This window comes from Sylvia atricapilla, chromosome 30 (assembly GCF_009819655.1).
Source record: "Sylvia atricapilla isolate bSylAtr1 chromosome 30, bSylAtr1.pri, whole genome shotgun sequence".
NCBI classification, from domain to species: domain Eukaryota; kingdom Metazoa; phylum Chordata; class Aves; order Passeriformes; family Sylviidae; genus Sylvia; species Sylvia atricapilla.
Window position 1 is genome coordinate 1,232,869 of NC_089169.1, and position 23,142 is coordinate 1,256,010.

The 23,142-nt window shown below is 49.5% G+C and overlaps 2 protein-coding genes and 1 non-coding gene across 6 annotated transcripts; all 3 read right to left on the reverse strand.

Moving 5' to 3' along the window:
* Nucleotides 1-3,283: 3,283 nt before the first annotated feature.
* RIT1 (Ras like without CAAX 1) lies at nt 3,284-10,060 on the reverse strand. The gene is made up of 5 exons (XM_066337978.1): nt 9,898-10,060; nt 9,467-9,523; nt 7,734-7,807; nt 7,155-7,346; nt 3,284-6,036 (listed from the first exon to the last, which is right to left on the reverse strand). The coding sequence occupies exons 1-5, from the start codon at nt 9,992-9,994 to the stop codon at nt 5,806-5,808; spliced, it is 651 nt and encodes a 216-aa protein (XP_066194075.1). The 5' UTR covers nt 9,995-10,060; the 3' UTR covers nt 3,284-5,805.
* Nucleotides 10,061-10,362: 302 nt separating this feature from the next.
* Nucleotides 10,363-23,106, reverse strand: KHDC4 (KH domain containing 4, pre-mRNA splicing factor). 4 transcript variants are annotated; one of them, XM_066337814.1, is made up of 14 exons: nt 22,921-23,106; nt 22,602-22,842; nt 19,768-19,890; nt 19,316-19,395; nt 18,759-18,811; nt 17,128-17,291; nt 16,546-16,757; nt 16,229-16,289; nt 15,366-15,423; nt 14,997-15,250; nt 14,279-14,434; nt 13,205-13,317; nt 12,641-12,732; nt 10,363-11,661 (listed from the first exon to the last, which is right to left on the reverse strand). In XM_066337814.1, exons 1-14 carry the CDS (start codon nt 22,974-22,976, stop codon nt 11,462-11,464), a joined length of 1,863 nt encoding a protein of 620 aa, XP_066193911.1. In that variant the 5' UTR covers nt 22,977-23,106; the 3' UTR covers nt 10,363-11,461. The 4 variants fall into 4 exon arrangements, 3 of the variants coding, with proteins under 3 accessions (XP_066193911.1, XP_066193910.1, XP_066193912.1); XM_066337813.1 differs by having other exon boundaries at nt 19,768-19,896; XR_010745547.1 differs by having other exon boundaries at nt 11,603-11,661; nt 13,205-13,289; nt 19,768-19,896.
* LOC136373082 (small Cajal body-specific RNA 4) lies at nt 16,833-16,961 on the reverse strand. Its single transcript, XR_010745578.1, has one exon. It is a non-coding gene; the product is annotated as a small Cajal body-specific RNA 4 (non-coding RNA).
* Nucleotides 23,107-23,142: the final 36 nt, after the last annotated feature.

Genomic DNA, 23,142 nt, shown 5'->3' on the forward strand with positions numbered 1-23,142 from the left:
GTGGAGAGCATGGAAGCTCAGCCCCGACTCTCTTCCCACCTTCCCTGGCTGTGCCACTGAAACCAGCGGGATTTTGCTCGGCGCTTGGCACAATCGGCTCTCTCCTCCTCTGGCACAGCTCCTGCCTTCTCCGATTCCCCGCGGGATCGCGTTGCCGGGGCGATGCGAGTCACATCACATCGCTGCCTCCGGCCGCATCTCCTCCGAGCGGGAGGCACCAGAAGTGTCCCTTCGGAGCCCCAGAGCTGTAGCTGGCCCGGGGGTCCCTCGGTCCCCATCCTCATTGAGATGCAACAGCTGGATCTGGGCTCGGATGGAGCCGTTCCCCTGCGGAGGCTCATTGTCGGGAATTGGAAAGGATCCAAGAAGGAAAGGCGAGAAAGACCCTCCGAAGGGTGTGGGGCTGTACAGAGATTCCTGCGAGGAGCAGCTCGGGGAGAAAAGGGGCTCAGAGGGGACAGCCTCCAGGGAACAGGGACAGGAGCAGAGGGAACAGCCTCAGGCCGGGCCCAGGGGAGGCTCAGGGTGGACAGCAGCAGGAATTTCCCCATGGAAAGGGTGCTCAGGGCTTGGAAGTGCCCAGGGAGGTTTGGAGTGCCCATCCCTGGAGGTGTCTGAGGAGCTCCTGGAGGTGGCACTCAGAGCTCTGGGCTGGGGACAAGGTGGGGCACAGATGGCACTCGATGGGTTGGGAGGGTTGTTCCAAACTCCATCATTCCAAGATTCTACAGAGAGGCAGCGCCTGGAGCCGCTGTGCTGGAGCAGCTCTGAGCTCCTGGGTCACCGCTGCGCCACAGAGCCTGAGTGGCAGGGAGAGAATTTATTGGGCCAAATGTAACAGGACAGGAAAGGAAAAACAGAGCAAGAGACAAGTAAAACGGTGGCAGAAAATGCGAAAACAATCCCAAAAACCAAAACAAAACCAAAAAACTCAAAAAACCCCCAAACCAAACCAACCAACCAACCCCCAAAAACAACAACAAAAAACCCCACAAAAAACCCCAAACCAATGCAATAAATACACATCCCCCAAACCCTGAAAAACCCAGATCAACTCTGTCACCCCAAGTTCACCTGCCTTTCTTTGTTTGTACTTTATTCTCAGGCAGCTTCAAGAAAACCATGTGTATTTTTAGAACTTATCTATTTCGTTTACACATTTCTCCTGTGGGAGGAGAAAGATGATGGATGGTGATGTTCACCAAGGAGATGGAAGAGGTGGCTGCCTGTGTAGCCAATCTTCTGCCTTCTGATCAAAGTGTGTGTAAGATGAAGCCAGAAAAATAAAGCACTTTCCTGCTGACTTTTCTGCTTTGGTCACTCGTGTCCCTCACAGTGCTGCTCAACTCCTCCAGCTTCTCCCCAACACAAACCCTGTGGTGCCACCAAGAGCAGAACAGGAATTCATCTGCTCCTGGTGACTCAGCAGCCACGTGGGGACATCCCGTTATCACCCAAGGAAAGCAGACAGCTCTTGGAAAAAAAAACCAAGAACCAATTAGCAGTGTTCCCAAAATAACCCAGAGCACGAGGAGCCTGAGAGTCCTTGGAGGCTGAGGACACTGACCACGTTTTGGGAAGGGGAAGGTGTGACCCAAGTGACCACAGTGTCAGGACACGCTGAGTTCAGCTGGGCAAAGGCTGAGCTGAGCCCCGACAAGAATAAAAAACCCAGGCAAAACTAGTTGGGGGAGTAACCACTTTATGTAACCTCGATTTTAACCAAAAATGTAAGGAATGCACCTTTCCAGGGGCAGCTCCTCACCGTGGTGGTTGTGCCTGAGAGAAGGTTAATGGAGAGACACAAAAATCCAGAGTTCAGCTCAAAGCTTGTGCCAATCCTTCCTGGGAATGAAGGCAACAAGCAGCAGCTCAGAAAAGCAGAATGCACCAAGTGTCTCCCAGAATGATGCTGTTCAAATCAGAGCTGAGATCCATGAGCTTAAATCTCAAAATGCCCAGGGATCTGTCTCAGGATGGGTGTTTGAAAAAAAACCCCAGGCAGCAGGAAAATCAATGAAGGTGATGCCTCATGTCCCAGCACAAAGCCTGAGCTGATACTTCCACGCCTTTTTTTTTTTTTTTTTTTTTTTTTTTGTAGAGCAGAGGAATATCAGAGCTGGTGGGGAGAAAATATTTGGGAATGGTGAGGGGAAAAGACTGAATAGGAAAGAGCCCTTAAACCAAAGAGGCACAGCCCAGGGGGAAAATTCCAGCAGTGCCTGTTGAGGATCATCCAATTCCACTGACTGCTCCAGGCAGAATCAGCATCTTGGCCACAAACAATCCACAGATATTATTTTTTAAAATAATTTCTGAGTTGGTTGTTTTTTTTTTTTTTTTTTTTTTTTTTTTTGCAGAGAATATCTGTATTTCCAAATAACTCAAACACCGTGCCCACATGAGGACTCCAGAGGAGAATTATTTCACTTTTTCTAATGCTGTATGCACTTGAATAGATGTAATACAGGAAAGGAAAAAAAAAAGAAAAACAACTCACTTCAAAACCTAAAGGAAAGAAGGCAAAAGGATGAAAGCAAGGTCATCTTTGAGATGTCCTGACAATATTGGCTTCTCTGGTTCATGCATATCAGTGACACCCTGTTTATGCACACACTGAGCTTTAGGCCATGGAATTCTTTCCTTTTTATCCCTTCTCAGTCATCCCAAGGTGATGTTTCCCCTCCTGAGCTTTGGGAATGTTTCAGAGGAGTTGTTTCTTTATTTCTAGGATTTATTTTATAGAATCATAAGAGGCTGGAAAAGATCTCTGGAGAAGGCTCAGGAGTGATGCAATTGTGGCCTTCCAGGACCTGCAGGAGCTGACAAAACAACGGGAGATAGAATATTTTAAAAAGTCTGGAGTGACAGGACAAGGGGAATGACTTCACACTGACAGAGATTTAGATGGGATCTGGAGAAGGAATTGTTCCTGTGAGGCTGATGAGGGGCTGGGATGGAATTCCCAGAGAAACTGTGGCTGCCCCTGGATCCCTGGAATTGTCCCAGGCCAGGCTGGACAGAGCTTGGAGCAGCCTGGGGCAGTGGGAGGTGTCCCTGCCATGGCTGGGGTGACACTGGGTGGGATTTAAGTCCCTTCCCACCCAAACCACGCTGGGACTCTCTGACCCTCCCAAACCCAACAGCAAAAGCCTTGGACAATGACCTCAGGCAGCTCCTCCTGCCCTCCTTGTAACTGGCCCTTGGAAAATCACCACACAGAGGGAAACAACACAGCTGGAAAATGTTCATATTTCAACAATTCAGCACCAGACTCACAGAATTTTTAGGCTTTGCACCACTTAAATGCCACGAACCAACTCTTTTTTTCACACAGGGGGAAGTGTCTCCCACATTTGCAAGCACAAATGAACTTTCCTCCTTCAGCACTCTCAGGCTGAAGAACCCCACCACAGACTGACACACCCAATGCAAAGGTTTGTATTAAAAATTATATATATATTGTGTCAAATAAAACAATCGTTCTGTGTACAAATTCATACATGACAAAAAATAAAACTCTTCGAGTAACACTGTGTAAAAATAAAAAGTGCTGGCTGCTGTTCTGCTCTACGAGTTCTAGAAGCAACAGGCTCACCAAAGGCATTAGTAAACACCTAAACTGCACTGCAGGACTCAGGTAAGGCACAGAATTCAGTTATTTAGGGGTGAAAATAGTCCTGGACAGCGTTCAGCACCTCTGCCAGGCTCCTTCAGCTGGGCTCTGAGAGCTGGAAAATGCATCATCAGCGTCAGGCCCCAGCTCTGAAACACCTGACACACCCCAAAAATGCTTCAGAGCCACTTCTTAGCTCATTCCTCTCCCTCTTCCTCCAGTTTTTGGCCAGGTGGTGTTTTTATCCGAGGTTTTGACAGCTTTTAATCCAACAATGAGAACATCAGTGAAGGCTGAAGGGATGCACAGGGCCACTCACACAGGAACGTGAAAGAGTCTGAAATTCTGAACAACCTGAATTCTCTTCAGCCTTTTCCAAGCCTTTTTTTTTTTTTTTTTGATTCTGCATTGCTGCCAGAGCCAGTGTGGCACTGGGAGGAGATGAGAAATGGAAACCAATTTAAATGTTCAGCTCTTCACAAAGCAAATGTAAAATGGAGCCTCTGCTGTACTTCTCATTTGTTTAAATCTTCCACAAAGAAAATATTCTTCAAACCAACAGGCACAGGATTTCCAGTCCTATCTTAGGTAATAAGGAGTTTTTCTATACATATATATATATATTTATTTTTTTTTTAATCCTCACTTCCTTTACCAATCCTTTCACACCCAGGTTTTCAGTTTGGATGGCACTGTCCTGTGCAGCACAGACTGACAGCACAGATCTGAGAGGTGATCAGGAACATCATTTCAGTCAGTTCTTTACCTCTCACACTGAAGGATTCCAGGCACTTGGTTCAGAGAAACTGCTTTTAACCACATCTGAGTTACCCAGCTGTGATTTGTCCTATTGTTAAACAGCAAAATCCAGAGGAGCACCAGGCACCTGATCCCAAAACTGCTGTAAAATCAATCAGCTCGAGGGCACAGAGTCCCTCCACGTGTGGAGGATCTGCCTCACAGGCAAATTGTTCTTTATGAGCATCAGGAAGTGCCCCAGCCCTGCCTGGATCACCTGCACAGGGGAGGTCAGGGAGGGGAGGAGCTGCTGGCTCTGCTCAGACTGCACCAGGAGAGCCTCACCAGGATCAGGGAATGTCAGTTCTGGATGTCCCTGACCCTCAGGATCAGCCATTTTCTCTGCAAAACAGTTCCCACAAAATGGCTGGGAATGACTGTCGAGAGATTTGCGCTCCCCAGAATCACTGCTTCCTTTAGGATGACACAAAACTGAGTAAATGAGCCAGTGCCCCATTCCCACCAGGATTTGTAACCAGCCAGGAAGCTCCCAGCTCTGGTTTCTCCAGCACATCACACTCCACATACTGTGGCAGCACCTTCAGTGCTGTTTGCAGCAGGAAAATCCCAAATGTTCCTGCACTGCTGCCAAGTCCCACTGCCACAGGAACCACAGCTTGCCTTGGTGACAAAGGGTGATGGAATTTGGAAGGGGCTGCTCAGGAGGTGGAGGAGCCACTGTCCCTGGAGGTGTTTAAAGGACTGGACATGGCACTGAATGATCTGGTCTGGGTGACAGAGTGGTGCTGGCTCACAGGTTGGACTTGATGATCCCAGAGGACTTTCCAATCTCAGGGATTCTGTGATTCTGGCTTGTTTACACCCCACCTACAGCACTGCTGGTGAACTGACCACTCGGATGAACTTGCACACAAGTATCCCACGTCAATTTTCCTGGAAAGAAATCTGTTCCACGAGAGCACAAGAAGTCCAGCCCAGCTCTGCTCGGTGACCTCCAAGGCCATGACACTTTGTGAACATCTGCTCAGCCTCTCACACTGTGCACTGCTGTTGGAGAGAGCACTGAAATCCTCCTGTGCAAACAGCATGGATTCAGAGAGGCTGGTCAATGCTTTGCACAGTTCAGCTTCCAGGGCGCTGTGAGCAAGGACAAACTCCAAAGTGCAGGGCCAGGAACCCACTGGCCTTGGCGGCCAACACAGGCTGGGTCCAGTAAAAAATGACAACAAACAAAGTACAACTGTCACTGGGTCTGAAGTTCAACCCCCAGAATCAAGGCAACATGGTCCTAAACAAAAACAACTGGCAGAGTTAGGCAGTCCCTCACCCAGTCCCCTCAGGTGTCACACTCCTGCCAGCATTGTCACCGAGCTGCTTCGCTCACAAAAGGTCACAGCTTTTTGTCCCGTTTTGCGGAGGGAATTTTCTGTTCAGGTGACTGAATCCTTCTTCCTCCGAAAGGGGGACTTGAGTCTTTTCCAGACGCTGCTTTTGGGCTTGGATCTCTTCTCCATGGCCATCACGGCCTCCTTCTCCTTCCTGCGGATCTCGCGCACCAGCGCGTGGAACACGTCGTCGATGTAGTAGCGGAACGCCGCCGACGTCTCAAAGAAGGGGCAGTTGAATTCCCGTGCCAAGGCAGAGCCTTCCTCTTTGGACACCTGGAAAAGGAGGGCACACCCTGGTCAGGGAAGGCAAACTCCAGGAGTTTTCACTCCGCTGCCTTTCCCTGTGCTGCTCGCTGTCCCTCTGCACAGACACTCCAAGCCCCAGGATGGATTGTTTGCACCCAGCTCTAAAGGTTTCTCTGCAAACCTGTTCTGCTTTCACTCATCACTTCTCTGGCAATGCAAGAGACTCTTTGGACATTCACAAAAAACAAACTTCAAAGAGTATTCTTTTTTTTTTACCTAAACTGTCTGACACGAGCAGTTCTCAGCCCTGGTAGTTTGGTGAGGTAAGGAAGCTTCCTTCTCCTTGTCAAAAGCTGGTGTTTGTCAAACTTCCCACAGCCAGGATAAACCTTTCTAAAGCTTTCTTGCTCCAAGCCCATCCAACCTGGCCTTGAACACTCCAGGGAAAGGGCAGACACAAATTCTATGGACAACCTGTGCCAGGGCCTCCCCACCCTCACAGGGAGGAATTTCTTCCCAGGATCCCATCTAACCCTGCCCTCTGGTACTGGGAAACCATTCCCCCTTGTCCTGCACTCCAGGCACCTGTAAATAGTTGCTCTTCATCCCTCTTGTAGCTCATTCAGCTCCTGGAAGAGCCCCAGTTAGGTCATGCCAAAGCCTTCTCTTCTCCAGGCTCAACATTCCCAGATCCCTCAGCCTTTCCTCCCTGCAGAGCTGCTCATCCCTCTGACCATCATGGAGCCTCCTCGGGACTGATTCCAGCAGCTCCAGGCCCCTCCTGTGCAGGGCCTCAGGGCTGGGGCAGCTCTGCAGGTGGGGTCTCACCTGAGTGGGGCAGAGGAGCAGAATCCCCCACCTTTGACATTCTGGGGCACGGGGTGTTCTGGGTGCCAGCACATGGCCAAGGCATGGCTACCCTCAAATCAGGAATTACAAACAAAGCAAACCCCAGGATCAGCTGAACTTAAAGACTTTGCTCCTGTGACTGCTACAGGCGGCCGCTTTTCACCACATTCCGCGTGAAACCAGCACGGAGACAACACGAAGGAAGGGACCAAACCCCTCTGGTTTCACTGCATTTCCCAACAGGAAGAGCTCCTGACGGAGGGCTCCTCAGCACACTCCCGTGCTGCTGGCTTTACCTGGCGCAGCTGGGTGAGGTCAGACTTGTTGCCCACCAGCACCACGGGCGTGTCGTCGGTGCGGCGCACGCGGTAGATGAGCTGCTTGAACTCGCGCACCTCGTGGAAGCTGCGCCGGTCGGTGATGGAGTAGCAGATGATGAAGCCTTCCCCAGCCCTCATGTACTGGTCCCTCATGGCTGTGAACTCTGCCTACAGACAGACAGTCATATTTTGGATCCATAAACGTAAGGACTTGCTGGTTTTCTCACCACTCGAGGTGCAAACCCGGCTGTGCAAACAGCTGGGCGTCAATGTCCCCACCCCTCAAGGCAGGTTGTGTGTTTGGGATGGTCCCAAGGTTCCCCTGGCACAGAAACCCCATGGACAGGGTTTTTTGCTGGTGGCTAACTGGGGGGGAGCAGTGTCACAGCTCAACAGGATTCTCATGGGAAGTGACGGAGCTCCACCGCCCCTGGGTTTGTGATAGAACAAATTATCCTTATGAAGAGATATTCCTTATGCAGGATTTCTGTCCCTGCACCTGATCATTACAGGCTGCTTCACATGCTCTCAATTCACCTGTGATTACTAACACACCTGTCCTGCTGTGTCCAAAATATCCAGGTTGGCAGGCTCGTCATCAATGCGGATCCGGATTTTATAGGCGTCCTCTGTGGGTTCCCAGGACATCAGAAAGATTGGGATACAAGCACAACACTCATCAGCCATCAGCTCACAAAGAATGCTACACTACAGCCACCCACCCTGCTAGGAGCACTGGACTACCTCAGTCTGAGCTGTGTTTAAATTAAATTAAATTAAATTAAATTAAATTAAATTTCCAATTGCTCTGGTGTGATTTAACGTTTCATGTGTAAAAATCAGGTCCTGTTCCTGAGCCCACAGGCCAGAAATTCATTTTGATAGTCTTGGTGGAAAACACAGAGGAATAACATTTTGTTTATCTCAATGCCAGAAAAGATCTGTTATTCAAGAGAACAACAGATCACCACCAACTGCTGCTTTCTTAGAAGACGTAATAATACATACCAATAAAACAGATGAAACATTATAAATGTAAATATTATTTATAATAAACACCATATAAAAACAATCTGTCTATAAATATATAAATACACAAATATTCTGTCCCTCTCAGTCAGCACTCCTGCACTTCAAGAACTCCTTCTCAGCAAGAATTTGGCTTTTTTTTCCCTCACTTTTCCTTCCATTGGGTAACTGTTGGTTCAGGTTTCTCCTGCAGATGCTGCCAAAGTTTTATAGCATCAGAGTGAGTTGTTGAGCACTTTCATCCCTCCCAACTCCTCAAACACAGAAAACAATTTGGCCTGACAAATGAACAGCAAAGAGCTGATCACAGCACAAAGCCTGGATTTTCTGAACAGACAACTGAAAATGACTTAGCAGCAGTTCCAACCCCTGTCTGCCAACACACAGACAGAGACAGGGCATGTCCTGAACGGATGGACGGGAAAACGATCAAAGAGCTGAAACTAAAGATTCACATCCCACTCTCAGATCTCTCACACCACAGAAACACAGAGAGGTTCAGGATGGAAGGGAGCACAGCAGATCACCTGCAGGGTCACCCCAGAGCACAGGGCACAGGATTGTGGCCACATGGGTCTGGCACATCCAGGCAGGGAGCTCCACAGCCCCTCTGGGCTCTGCTCAGGGCTGGTCACTGCCCAGGGCACGAGTTGTGTCTCCTGTGCAGGGGCAGCTCCTGGCCTCAGGCCCTGCCCATGGCTCTGGGGACATCGCTGGGCCTGGAGCAGAGCCTGGCCCTGCTCTGCCCCTGCTGCACCCAGGGACACCAGGGACAGACAGGGACACCCAGGGACTGACAGGGACACCCAGGGACACCAGGGACAGACAAAAACACACAGAGACACCCAGGGACAGACAGGGACAGTCAGCGACACCCAGGGACACTCAGGGACACCCAGGGCTGAGGGCCCCTCTCAGCTGGGGCTCCTCTCCGGGCTGAACAGCCCCAGCTCCCTCAGCCTTTCCTGGGCACGGATCTCTCCAGGCCCTTCAGTGTCCCTGTCACCCCCTGGAGCTCCCTGTCCCTGCCGGGCTGAGGATGCCAGAGCCGGGCACGGCCCTGCAGAGGTGCCTCCCAGGGCTGGGCACAGGGGCAGGGGCACTCCCTGACCTGCTGGGAATGCCTGATGAGCGATCAAAGATCAGTCTACAGCCAGATTTATAGATATCTTCGAATAGAATATTTTAAAGCAATGGGCTGTAACAGCTTGACGTGCCAAGGGAATGAAAGAACAGAAGAGAGAAGTGATTTTCCTCACCAATGGTGGGATCGTGGTCCTCTGGGAACCGGTGGCTGATGAACTGCATGGTCATGGCTGGAAGCAGAAATCAGGGAACAACTGAGCAGCTCAGCTCACAGCTCCTTTAATCACATCATTACCCCACAGCCACGGCACAAAACCAAACCGGGGCACGGCCTGCACCGAGCGCGGGGACTGCAATCGGCCCAGCGATGCTCCGCCCGTGTCCTCAGGCGGGAAGAGCTGCAGGGACGCGGGAGGCGATGACCGGGACACCCCGGCAGGGCTCGGGACACGCCGGGACGGGCGGCACCGAGCCCAGAACGGGGGTTTGCTCAGGGAACGCGGCTTCTCCCCGGCCGCTGCCGAGCCGAGCCCCTCGGGCCGAACCCCCGCGCTGCCACCGCCGCGGCTCCCGGGGCCGGAGGCAGCCGCAGCCCCGCACTCACCGCTCTTGCCGACGCCGCCCGCGCCCAGCATCACCAGTTTGTACTCGCGGGACTGCCCCGGGGCGCCGCCGCCGCCCGGCCGGGCTCCGGCATCCATGGCCGCTGGCCCGGCCCCGCTGCAGCGACACCGAAATGGCGGCGGCTCCTCGGGCACAGGGCCCGCCCCGGCCCGAGCGCAGCGGGCGGGGCCCGACGGCGGCTCGGAGGGGACACGGCACTGAGCGCGACCGTCCCGGGCACTCCCCGGCCGGATGGCGGGGCTTCTGTCAGCGCCCGGAGCCGCTCCCAGGCCCAAAGCCCCTTCCCAGCCCCTCGGCTCCCCCCCAGCCCGAACCCCCCTGTGCCCCGGGGAGCCCCCGAGCCTTGGGGACCCCTTCCCTGGACCCCCTCCCAGCCCCGGGACTTCCCCAGAGCCCCCCACCTCTATCACGGTCTGTGGTTCCAAAGCAGCAGCAAGAAGCAGCAGAATATTTATACATTTATTTATAATGAAAGTATGGTTCTAATTATTTACAACACATCGGAAAGCCGAGGTTTGTACAGGTGATTCATCCTGACTGTCTTGGCTGCAGCAGCAACACAGCCCCTTTCTCAAAAGCACAGCTCCTTGTCCCAAAAGCTGCCCAGTGTCTTGGAGCAGTGCCCGTGTGACTGCTCCATGTGAGAGTTCTGTCTGCACCAGCCCACCCCGCTCAGCCCCTGGTGCAGCTCATGTCCAAAACAGTCCAAAAACAGCAGTCCAAAAACTGATTCCCACGTTCTGCACATGAGGCAGGAGCTGCTGGATCCAACTGCTGCCCTTGGGGAAACCACCATGGTTTCTGGCTCTGGTGGAATCCAGTGAATGAGGGAAGAGGTAAAGGTGAGCTTCTGGAAAAGGAATTCCTGCTGGGTAGGAGCAAGTCTTGGGGTGACCAGAAACAATTCAGTACCAGGGCTACAGTGCCAAGTCCACCTGGGGCAAAGTGGACCTATCCAAAAACCTGAGCATCCCCTCACTCCAACATATGTCTAGAATGAGAACTTGTGGGATTGGTAAAATCACAGTTCAAACTAAAACTAAGCCGAGTTGCAGGAGATGTCTGAAATAAAAACCAAGAGTTTTTGAAATGTGATGCTCAAGTTTTTCATGACTCCTGGATGTTCCTTCCCTCTGATGAAAGTCCAAAATTGAGGCTGAGTCACCAGTGGATCACTGAGGCTGACAGCAGGAGCACTCCAAAAATGCAAACGCAGAATAAAGTCAGTGTCACTGACTCTTCCCTTTAAATTAGCTGGGAAAAATGGAAAATATGGCCCAAGAGGCTTCCCTGGTTCCTCTTTATAGCACTTCTCCCTTGCACAAGGGACTAGCCCCGTCAGGATGCAATTCCAAATATTCCTTTTTAAAAATGACAAACACACTGCCAAAATGAGGATTTTAAAAACAATGGAGCCCTTCCAAGGGGAAATTGGCTTCTGCAAATGTAAAAAAACAATGCATCTTTGCCAAGTTCATTCTGGAATATACATGCATTATTGCTAGAGGGGAAAAACCAGATGAATGAAAACTCTTGTTCAGTTTTTATGGTGCCATCCAGAACGGCATCTGTTGTTTAGCTCGCTGTTGTGAGGATGGGTACTGGTACCCCAAACTCCAGCCCTGTGAAAAAGTACTTGCGTTTTTATGGCCACCGTGTTCCTCCTCTTCATCTGATGAATCTCCAGCATAGGCGACTAATCCAAAGCCCTTCTCTGCAGTTTTCATCTTCTTGGCTTGATGATCTAGGAGGGGAAAACAAAACAAGCCCCCCCCCAGCCCCCAAGAAGGAAAAAATAAAAACAAACCAAAAAGAGATAAAATGCCCCAAAACGAGTTAATAATAATAATAAAAAAAAAAAGATGTTAATTGTAAATTGTTAGTTGGACACCATTTTGAGGTCACAAGGCCAATGGTCATCCAAGGTCGAAGGCCACACGAAACAGCACCAGCAACAGCCATGTGATCCACCAGAACCATGTAAGAGAACAGAGAAACAAGAAAGAAACACACAGAAAAGGTAAAGTTAGCAAATGGCTCTCATCGAGGGCAATTTCACCGTTAAAGAGATCAACACGTAAAGAAAAGTAGAAATTGGGTTCAAAAGGAAGCTAACAGGAGAGCAGTGTCTGGGAGCAAGACTGCAGAGGAACTAAGGTTAACCAGGCTGGGTGATCTCTCTGCAGAGCTGAAAGCACTGAGCTGCCTGCAGAGTTAAACAACTGCATGTCTGACCAAGTTCAAACCCTTGCTGAGTGACAGCCCTAGGAAAGATGAAGTCCTGACAGCACTTGTGCTGTCTGCAGCCAGAAATGTGTGTGAATCCCCACCTGACCAGAATTCCCCTCACGCTCCTCAGTGCCTCTGAGGCAGCTGCTCACAATGCAAAGCCTCATCTGTACCACAAAACAACCCCACCACATTTCTGTGCTGCCTGATGGGTCAAAACTCCCTGTCTTTAGTCTCCCACTTAATTAAACTCCTCTCATTTCATTTATTAAAGCTTTGAGAAGCAACCTGTGTGTATAACCACAGCAAGCATCAGAGATTTTAGAGCAGTGCAATGTCACCTGCTTTGCACTTCAACAAAGAACAGCCAAAAAAATCACGAGTTTAGACACGTTAAAACCACCACCAGCTCATTTGGGAAAGGAAACTGGATTTACAAGGGTGTTTGGGAAAGAAAAGTGGACTTGCAAGGGCATTAGACCCGTTGCACTCACCATGGTTGCCTGGTAAAGACCCCGCACCTTTTCTTTCTTCCGATTCCGATTTCATTCCAGTGACAGGAAAAGCTGGCGGAGGCATCAACTGCCTGTTTAAAGCAATATTTTTTTCTATTTTAAACCAAGCGAGTCAAAGGTAATAAAAACCGAATTCCTAACTCAGCCCTTGGCCTGAGGAGTTGAACTCTAAATTCCCTGACTCATCCAGGCTGGAGCGACTGATGGTCCTACCTGGAGTGACGCAAGGCCTGCCCTCTCCCAACATTCTTACTTCCAAATGGGACAGAAATGGATTGGATGGATGGAACATTAGAGGGATAAGGAGCTGGGTGGCCACATCCAAGGAGTTACAAGCACAGCTCAATATCCAAGGTGAAACTAGTAACAAGTGGTGGTGGCCCTCAAGGGTCTGTGCTGAATGGAAGGTGCGACAGCGGCAGAATTCCAGATCCACACAAAGACTTAGGGAGGAGTGGAAACGAAGCTATTTTCATTCTGGAGCAGCAAAAGCTAACCCTCCTCCTTAAAAAACAAGAGGCTGGCCATGGTTTCCTCACTCACCTGTCCCTCTCTCTCTCCTTTCCTGAGGAACTCGCCGGCTTCGACGCGGCTCCCTCGATTTCGTTCTGACTGGAGAAGCCTGTACCTAAATTAGTCATATGAATGGGTCCATGCTATGAGCAGAAAAACACACGGCATTAGCAAATCTACAACTACAACAAAAGCTACAGCTCCTTAATGATACTGTTAGGAAACCCAACCTTTCAGAGCATATGGCCAGCTAGCAGAAGGAACTTCTAATCACCACTGCTACACAAAATGCTTTCTCCTACAAATAGTGAGGGCAGCGTGGTAGGAAACACATCTGAACACCACTCTGGAAGACTCCTCACCACCTACTCCACCTCATCAGCAGTTCAGGACAATAAAGAGAGCTGCTCCCTTCATAAATCACCTATTACCTCCTTAGCCAGCTAATTCTGAACACTGAACAGAACTCTGCCACAGGACTCTGTTGGAGATTCTAATATTAGCTCTAACAGGCAGTTCCTTATTGCCTCTAGCAAAGCTTTTATTAAGGGTTTTGCCTGTGGCAGGGGTGTAGCATCAGAGAAACATTGTTACAGACACTCCCTTTGCCCACATGCCAGTTGGAAGAACTCAAAATTATTTTTTCTTAAAATCCTCTAACTATCTCAAAAACAAATCAATTAAGCTTTTAAACTAGGCTTCTTGAAATCCTCTCAAGTGCAACCTGCAAGGTAAATGGGAAAAACTGCAAGTTATTACATTTCCCTCCCTCGCAAAGGCCACCTAAAGACCCCAAAAATTCAAAAAATACCCCAAATAATCTCCCTTTAAGCCAAGCAGTCCCACGCTCTTGTCACGTCTGTGACCTGGATGCACCACTTGTCTTTGGGCTGAGGATATGGAAAGCAGCTGGAATGAGTTTGGCCAGAGCTTGAGAGCAGTACATCCACTCAGAGACACCAAAGCGTGGGCCCTGTGCTTTGGAACAAACCACTGCCCTCTGCCCAAGGCCCTTCACAACTCCAACAGCCTCTGCTAACAACAACCTCTCGCCAACCCCGCTCTGCCTCGGTGAGGGAAGTAAAACTGGTGATTTTATTCCACCTGGTATCCCAGCAGTCCTGACTCTCTCTCATCAGGCAGTTCCTCGGTGAAGCGTCTCTTTTGGCCCTGGGGATGGGGCTGCACCTGTGGCTGGGTACCAGTTGGCATGGTGGTTTTTACTGGGGCAGCAGGAAGGAAAGGAGCGCTCAGAGGACTCTGCCAGGCACAAGTGGGAGAGAAAATAAAAGAAAATTTGATAACATGCATTCAAAGTATCCATTCAATGCAATGTCATACAAAGGAGCAGAACATATGAATAGTTTCTCTAGATTATAAGAGAATTCAGAGGAAAATTCACAACTGAAGAGGTAAAACAAGTATTTCATTTAGAGAAGACTCCCATCTCAAACTAATCCCTATCTGTAACTTAAACTCATGCACCTACATTGGGGCATTGCAGAGTGTGAGGATGCTCCTCAGAAATGAGCCCCCACCCCCTGAAAATGTCCTTCCTCTTAAGAGGGAATATGAAAAATGCAGTAGGAAGCTGCCACACAAAAATTTAGTTGCTTAGAAGGAAGATCAGCTAAACAATTACAAAAAAACCAACCCCAAAAAACCCCAAAACATCAACCCCTCAAAAAACCCCTCAAACCAGCCAAACAAAAAAAAGGCAAAAAGAAAGCCCTAAAGAAGAATTCTCCATCTGGAACTACAGAAGTCATTTCTTGCTGATTTAGTGTCCAACCCCACAGCCAAGAGTGACCCTGGGCAGTACCTGGGCAGTGCTGGCTGGAGGCTGGACCTGAGGGATGGGGTACTGCGTGGGCACGGGTGGCACCGCCGTGGGCAGCGTTGGGAGGACTCCAGGAGCCAAGGGCACTGCAGGAGGCACCATCCCTGGCACCCCGTAGGGAGGCTGGACAGGCTGCTGAGGAGGGGGAACCACAGGATAACCAGACTGGTAGCCATTGGAAGGGTAGTAGGAGGGCTGGGAAGGGACGCTGTTGATTGTGGCCGGCTGGGTGAAGCCTGGGAGAAGAGAGAGAAAGAACATCTAGTTCTGCCATAGTCACTAAAATATCCAGTTTAATTCCAAACGTCAAAGAAGTTGGACTCTAAATGCTGAGTTATTGCTGATATTCACCTGCCAAGGGAACTGCAGTGGTTATCTGGTTCACAAATCGGGAGTACTCGGCATGAACCTACGAAGAATTTCAGAGATTAGGCAATAAAAACGTATTTACAATATTAATTTTAGCAACTCCCCATAACCATGTGAGGGAATGCTGATTACAGAACACACTGTGCACAAGGACAGCAACAACCCAAACATAACAATTCACCCATCAAAACCCCAATAAACATCACCCAGATTCTCCTGGCCCCTGTGGCAGACTTGTGCAAATTATGGGATAATCTGCCATAAGAAAGGAAGTGGCATATTAATTACAACAATAGAGCCTCAGAGAAAGAAAAGTTTCCAAATATTTTTCAAGGGACTTTGTAGCCCATACTCCATTATCTTATTATTATATTAACTGAAAGACTCTCCAGGACTTTATTTTCATTCATATAAGAGAACCTGAGAAATTGAAGATTCTCTGTGTACACGTGAGAGATTTTCTAGAACTTTTTGGCTACACCAATCACTTTATCTTTCCTAAAGTAGACAGTGCAGCTCTGGACATCATGTAAAGCTAAAGCAGGGGAAGTTGGAACAATGAGCAAAAAGCAGGTTTCTTTTATCTTTACAGCCAGACATTCCCTTGTCCTTATCCCCAGTTCTGCTCAGAACACATTTGCATTTTTTTCCCCGCTAAAATTCAAGTACACTCACTCCTTCCTGAGAAAGGTTTATTCCTTGTACAAGATTTAGAGAGCAACCCTTGGAAGGAGAAACCTATGACCAAGTCAGATGCATGAACAGCTTTGCTGCAAGCATTAAGAATTCCTTAGCCAAACACACCTCAAAGCTACAAAAATCTCATATTTGTAAGAGTTACTCACGGTTTGCAACAGGTTCTCACAGAGCTTTTTAGCAGCTGCCAAACCTTCTGGCTTTGGGTGACTGAAAACAAACACAAAAAACCCACATAAGAACAAACTCTGCTGTCAAATTTGGGAGCTCCTTCTTTGCCCTATCACCATATGGTTACACTCTTATCCCTTTAGAGACACCACTATTAAAGTGAAACCAGGTTCAAAAATTATCTCATTTGCATTTTATCAGTAAAAATTAGGAATTCCCCACAGTGATTAAACATGAAGCAACATTCCTGACTGGCCACTGGGATAGTTCATGGTTTTTTGGAACTCTCCCATACCTGATGTAGATGTACATGGGTTCAAAGGCTTCTCTGCCTGATGCTGGTTCTATGCAACCTGAGCCTTTTCCTCGAAGAAAGACTTTGGCACCAGTTTCAATCTGAATGTGCTGCAAGTAGGAGCAGCCAGGTCCTTCCACCTTCTCCTTCACATTAAATGTGGGAACAGCATGTTCCAGCCCAACAAATAACTTGTCCTGGACATAATGCATCTGTAAATGAACAGAAAAAGCTTAATATCTCACTCTAACAGTGTGTTCATTTCACTGTGGGCAGACAGAAAGGTTCAGTGTCAGATGGCACAGTGAGCCCTGTGCTTTTCTGGAAGTAGGACTGCTCTCTCCATCCCTTTTCTTTTAGGAGGCCACTATTACCTGAGTCTCACTTTGCAGACTCAGTCTTGCTAGTCCTCCAGAATTCACAACACAAGGTGGGAGTGATTTTTTGGGGGTGTTTTTTCATCTTTTGTGTTGTGGGTTTGTTATTTTTTTTAATAAATAGCACATGACATGTCTGCTTTGTGAAAGGTAAATCTTGTAAAGCAGTGATATTCAATGAAATCCACATCAATGGATCACTCACCCCTGACTGGAATGGAGGTTTTTGGCCAACAGCTGGAGTGATCTGGGTGATAGGGGCTGGCTGGTGATAGACAGTGACTGTGGCTCCGTTGAACGTGGGGCTGGAGCCCGTGGCTGCTTTCACCACTCCATTGGTAATGATCTCTTTGATTCGGTTAACAGCTCCTGGTTGAGAGAACATGAAATCCATTTTTACTCAGTTGCCCCAAGTAACCAAACTGTGACATGAGGGGGTTACTTTCCACATTCTGTGACAGGATTGCATCTTCCAGTGGGGCCCAGGATTAGCACCCTGGTGTAAGATCACACAGGATTCCCAGGGAATGGCTGGAGCTGTGTCAGGGAGGTTTAGGCTGGATATAGGAACAAGTTCTTCCCCCAGAAGGTGCTGGGCACTTCCCAGGCTCCTCAGGGAACAGGCTGCCAAGGCTGCCAGAGCTCCAGGAGAGCTTGGACACTGCTCCCAGAGGTGCCCAGGGTGGGGTTATTTGTGTCTGTGCAGGGTCAGGGGTGGGAATGGATGATCACTGTGGGTCCCTTCCAGCTTAGGTATTCTGTGAAGAATGAGAATTTCTTCTCCATTTTCCACCCTGATAAAGTTTGGGTCAATGTTTTAAGGCAAGGCCAGAGTCCTGCACCAGGGAGGAACAACCCCAGGCACCAGCACAGGCTGGGGGTGACGTGCTGGGGAGGACCTGAGCGGTGTCACCAAGCTGTCCCCAAGCCAGCACCGTGCCCTGGCAGCCAGGGGACAGTGGGGTCGAGGGCTGGGTGAGGAAGAGCATTCCCAGCAGGTCAGGGAGTGCCCCTGCCCCTGTGCCCAGCCCTGGGAGGCAACTCTGCAGGGCCGTGCCCGGCTCTGGCATCCTCAGCCCGGCAGGGACAGGGAGCTCCAGGGGGTGACAGGGACACTGAAGGGCCGGGAGAGATCCGTGCCCAGGAAAGGCTGAGGGAGCTGGGGCTGTTCAGCCCGGAGAGGAGCCCCAGCTGAGAGGGGCCCTCAGCCCTGGGTGTCCCTGAGTGTCTCTGTGTGTCCCTGGGTGTCCTCGAGTGTCCCTGTGTGTCCCTGGGTGCAGCAGGGGCAGAGCAGGGCCAGGCTCTGCTCCAGGCCCAGCGATGTCCCCAGAGCCATGGGCAGGGCCTGAGGCCAGGAGCTGCCCCTGCACAGGAGGCACAACTCGTGCCCTGGGCAGTGACCAGCCCTGAGCAAAGCCCAGAGGGGCTGTGGAGCTCCCTGCCTGGATGTGCCAGACCCATGTGGCCACAATCCGTGCCCTGTGCTCTGGGATGTCCCTGTCTGAGCAGGGAACTGACACCAGATGTGACCCTCTGTGCTCCTTTCTTGTAGGAGGCCTCTCTGTCACACACCTATTCCCATGGATCTCGGTGTGTTATCAGTGAGATAAGAGCTGCCCACTCCCCCCACCTTCCTTGTAGTCTATCCAAAGTTTTGGATTCCTGATGCAAGCAGGACATGGGACTCAGGGATTTCTGAGCAGAGATCTTGGTATCAATGTTTGAATGAAGCTTGTTACCCCCACCAAGATGTTTATAGCTCAAATCCAACAGAGCAGCTCAGACAAACCCTTTATCACCGACAGGGAGAGAAAAAGTAGAATGTTTTGTACTCACTGTCAACCAGCTCCCGTGTCTGACCCTGAACATGAAGATACAAGGGACGATCTCTGGAAAGAAAAAGTCAAATATTCAATTAAACCCCCAGACAACACAATAATAATGGATCCAATCTAATTGTATTAGAGTCATTACATACAGGAAGTCTTCTATAAAAATGTGAAATGCCCTCCAGATAACAGAATATGAATTCCTTGGCTATCACAATGCTCATGCAAGAAAAGCTCTGCACTGAAAATATGATTCAGGAGTTGATGATGACTCATAAAAGTTACACCACTGAAAACTTCAATTAGCTTCCCCACATAACTAAAAGCAGCAAGAAAGTTGTATTTGGGAAGTTGCAGTGTTCTGTGGGGAGAAGTTCAGCACAGTGGGATCTGTCAGGGTGATGGTTATGGTTGTTATTTCAGCCCAGCAGTATCAGGCAGCCAGGACCATCAGAATGGCAAATTTATTGGTGACACTGCTCATGAAGAATCAACCATGCAGGAACTTCAGTGCTTTGTCACCTCTGGAGAAAAGCAGCAGAACCTCCAGAAAAAAATACAAACCCAGGTCCCACTTTGGCTTTCTCTTCTGCAGTCATGAACCTTCCTCGAGTTGAGACAGCTGCTCCACTCAGGCGACTGATCTGCAAAAAATGTACAAAGGCCAGTGACACACCTGCCAACAGCAAACAAGACACACACAGAATACCAGAACTTAAACAATGCTGCTGTAAAAAACCCCAGAAATCATTCATAACGAGCTAAGAGACTGACGCTGGCTCTGAATTCATCATACAACCATTTACTGAACAAATCAATAAAAGACTAAACAAACACCTTTAGAAAACACAAGGAGCATTCCAGAAGGAAACAAGCACTGAACAAGAGGTCACTGCAAGTTCTTTCAGGTTAACCTTATCTCCTCAGTTAACCTGACAGGTACAGCTGTAGCAGTGTTATGTAACCTCAGAGCTCCCTGCCATGGCCAGCAGAGCTGCTGTGGGTGTGGGACATACCTCATCCTGGGTCTGGCCTCTGGTCAGCAGGTTCCTGCACGTGAGGGGGACGTCATTGATCTCCACCTCGGCCACCACAAGGTCATCTTTGCTTTTACTCGTGGCTGGACCTTTTCCCAGAGCCTGCAGCTTCAACGAGAACACAGCAAAAGACCAGTGGGTGGAAAGCAGTGATGCAAGAAAAACAACCTGAGCCCAGAGCTCGAGGGGCAAACGTCCTTCTCGTTCAGCCCTCTCAGCTTTTGAAGGCAAAATCTTTACAGAGATTAGTGGAAAGCACATTGAATGTACAGCTTGGTCTGCCTCCTCACAGCCCTGAGCCCAAATAAACACACCAGCTTTATTGTCAGCACATATTAATAGAATAGTTAATGTTTCTGTTCTGTGCACGATGTGGGACTGAGCTGTAGAGCTGCTCTGACAGAAACCAAAGCATTTTACACTTGAATTAGCAGCTTTGACCGAAATCTGAGAGGCCAATGAAACCATCATTGTAGCCCCTGCTCCTCTCAACAGGCTTTACAGAAACAGAATTAAGAATTTCTGGTCAAGATCTGAACTTAACAACATCATGCTTCTCCCCATCTTTTTGCAAGACAGGGTGTAATATTTTGTGTCAGGTTAAGAAATAAAAAGCCACAGATACAAATTCAGAAGACACAGTGAAAGAGCTGGGAGTTACCACAGAGACCTTTCAATGTACAGAGTAAGTACAGCCTTCTAAATTTTCTGGAATTAATTTTGGGGACATAAAGGTAAAACAAAACTCTACAAAACAAAAAAGAACCTTCCAGGATCACCCATCCACTCTAAAAATATCACTTGAGGCACTTGCAGAAGAGCCATAAGGCAGCTACAGAGGGACTCCAGTACAGGGCACTGTTCTGACTTTAAATTGCTCCACTCTTTCAACACTTAAAAAAAAAAAAAAAAGAAAGAAGCATATTCATTAACCTGTAGCTCCTTAATTTCCATTCCCTCACAACCTGAAAGGTCATCAGAGTTAATTATTCCAGAACTGCCATCACTGAACACGTTCTACCAAAAGCAACATATGCAATGAAAGAACTATATAGATATAACATATACTTGTTACTATACTAAAAAAATAATAATAACAAAAAAATATCTGTGCAATAAAAATTGGCACCCCAAATGCTCATTAATAGTTGGTTAATGGTTCCCAGAACAAAAGAGTTTGTCACAGGATGCCAGAGTGCCACCAGAGCTTGTGACAAAAACAGAGCTGGGAGAATGAGACAGCACCAGCATCTGCCAACTTTTGGATGTCTCAAAGTGCCAGTCAGCAAATGGATTTTACTTCCATGGGCTGTGACAATGGAGGCTCCCTGAAACCAGGCCATGTGTCCTTAAAGCCAGGAATTCCACCCTTTCTGGGTGGATTGTTCAGCACTGAGAAGCAAATCCCAGAATTTCCATGTGGGATTCCTACAGCTACACTATAAGGAACATCTGTTGTTAAACCTCACACAGGAAAAAAGCTGCAGGGGTGGTTTCAGCCCCAGAAGTGACAGGGAAGCAATTGAGGAGAATTTGTGACAATTTCCCACTCTTTTTTTTATCTGTGAGTAAATCCTGTGGCAAAATGAGCACTCCTTTGGATGCAGCCTCACGAGGCAAAGCCCCAGACTGGCACAGCCAACACCATAAAACCTACTCTTAATTTTTTCATTTTCAAGAGTTAATTTTTCATTTCAACAAGTTTGGATGGAAATTGAGGTTCTCAAAAATGGAACGGAAAGAGTCCAGAGGAGGCCACGGAGATACTCCCAAGGCTGGAGCCCCTCTGGAGCCAGGTTGGGAGAGCTGGGGGTGTTCACTGGAGAAGGGAAGGCTCCAGGGAGAGCTCAGAGCCCCTGCCAGGGCCTAAAGGGGTTTATAAAAAGGCAGGATAAAGACTTTTTACCAGGGCATATAGTAACTGGGGCAATGGTATTAAAACGACAGAGGGCAGGATTAGATGGGATATTGGGTGAGAATTGTTCCCTGTGAACAAGGGCAGGCCCTGGCACAGGGTGCCCAGAGCAGCTTTGGCTGCTCCTGGATCCATGGAAGTGGCCAAAGCCACGCTGGATGGGATTTGGAGCAGCCTGGGACAGTAGAAAGTGTCCCTGCCCACAGCAGGGGTGGCACTGAGTGGGATTCAAGGTCCCTGCCAACCCAAACCAGCCTGTGATTCCATGAAACTTGAAACAGCTTCTAAACTTGGCTCTAGCACAGGCTAAGGACATGCAGAAGAGCAAGACAAGCCTGTGACTGGAGCTGGAAAAGCGGCTTTAAGTTACACTTGCTTTAGAATAGAAAACTCAGAGACTGTTTAAGAAGAACACACAGGGACCATCCAGTCCAACTGTCTGAGCTCATCAGGGTCAACCAGGCTCAGGAAAGGCTGAATAAGCTGTTTGAGACTGGAACATACAGCTCCTGTTGGTAACTTCTTTAGGCACCAAAATAATTTGGTGGGTTTTATTTTTTTTTTTTTTTAAACGGTTGTTTCACACAGCAGTTTTTCCACCAGCTCTGCTGTCTAGGAAACACTTCAGGAAAAACACTTTGAGAGCTGGACTCGATCCTCGTGGCTCCCTTACAGCTCAGAATATTCTACGCTTCTGAGAAAAAAGTTTTTCACCTCCCTACAGGTGGCTTTGGTAAAGTCTTACAGAGGACTGACCTCACAGCTACCCACTGCTTTCTGTCACGCTAAAAAATACTTTCTAAATTATTTCCGACTGCTTTTATTGCACCCAATTCATCGCCTCAGTGACAAATCCAAGTCCCCAGACCTCAGCCATGACACCCCCGCTCCCACCCACCTTGTCCGCCGTGCTTGGCGCCGGCTTCAGCTTCCCTTTAGCCATCAGCATCGCGTTGATCTTCGCCGCCACGGCGGCGGCCGCATCCAGCGCTCCCGAGGGCGCCGCGGAGCTCTCGGACCCGGCCACGGCGGCGCCGCCATCGCCGCCCCCGCCGGGGAACGGGCGCCCGGGCAGCGGCGCCGTACCGGGGAGGAGGAAATTTGGGGCCGGTCCGGGCTGGTCCCACTTGCTACGGCGCCTGGAAAAGACACAGGGAGTATGAGGCACTGCCCCGCGGCGTGCCAGAACCGCCCGAACCTCCGTGACCGCGCCTCACCCGCCCGCGGCCCCCGCGTCCCGCTGCGCTCCGCCGCCCGCAGACATGGCCGACATGGCCGACACGGCTCCCGGACGTCACTTCCGGTCCCGCGCCCGCCGCGCCACACCGCTTCCGCCCGTTGCCATGGAGATGGCTCCGCCCCTTCCGGTCGTTACCATGGAGACGGACGTGGCACTGCGGGTCACGGGGAGATGGCGGCGGGAAAGGGCCCCAAAGATC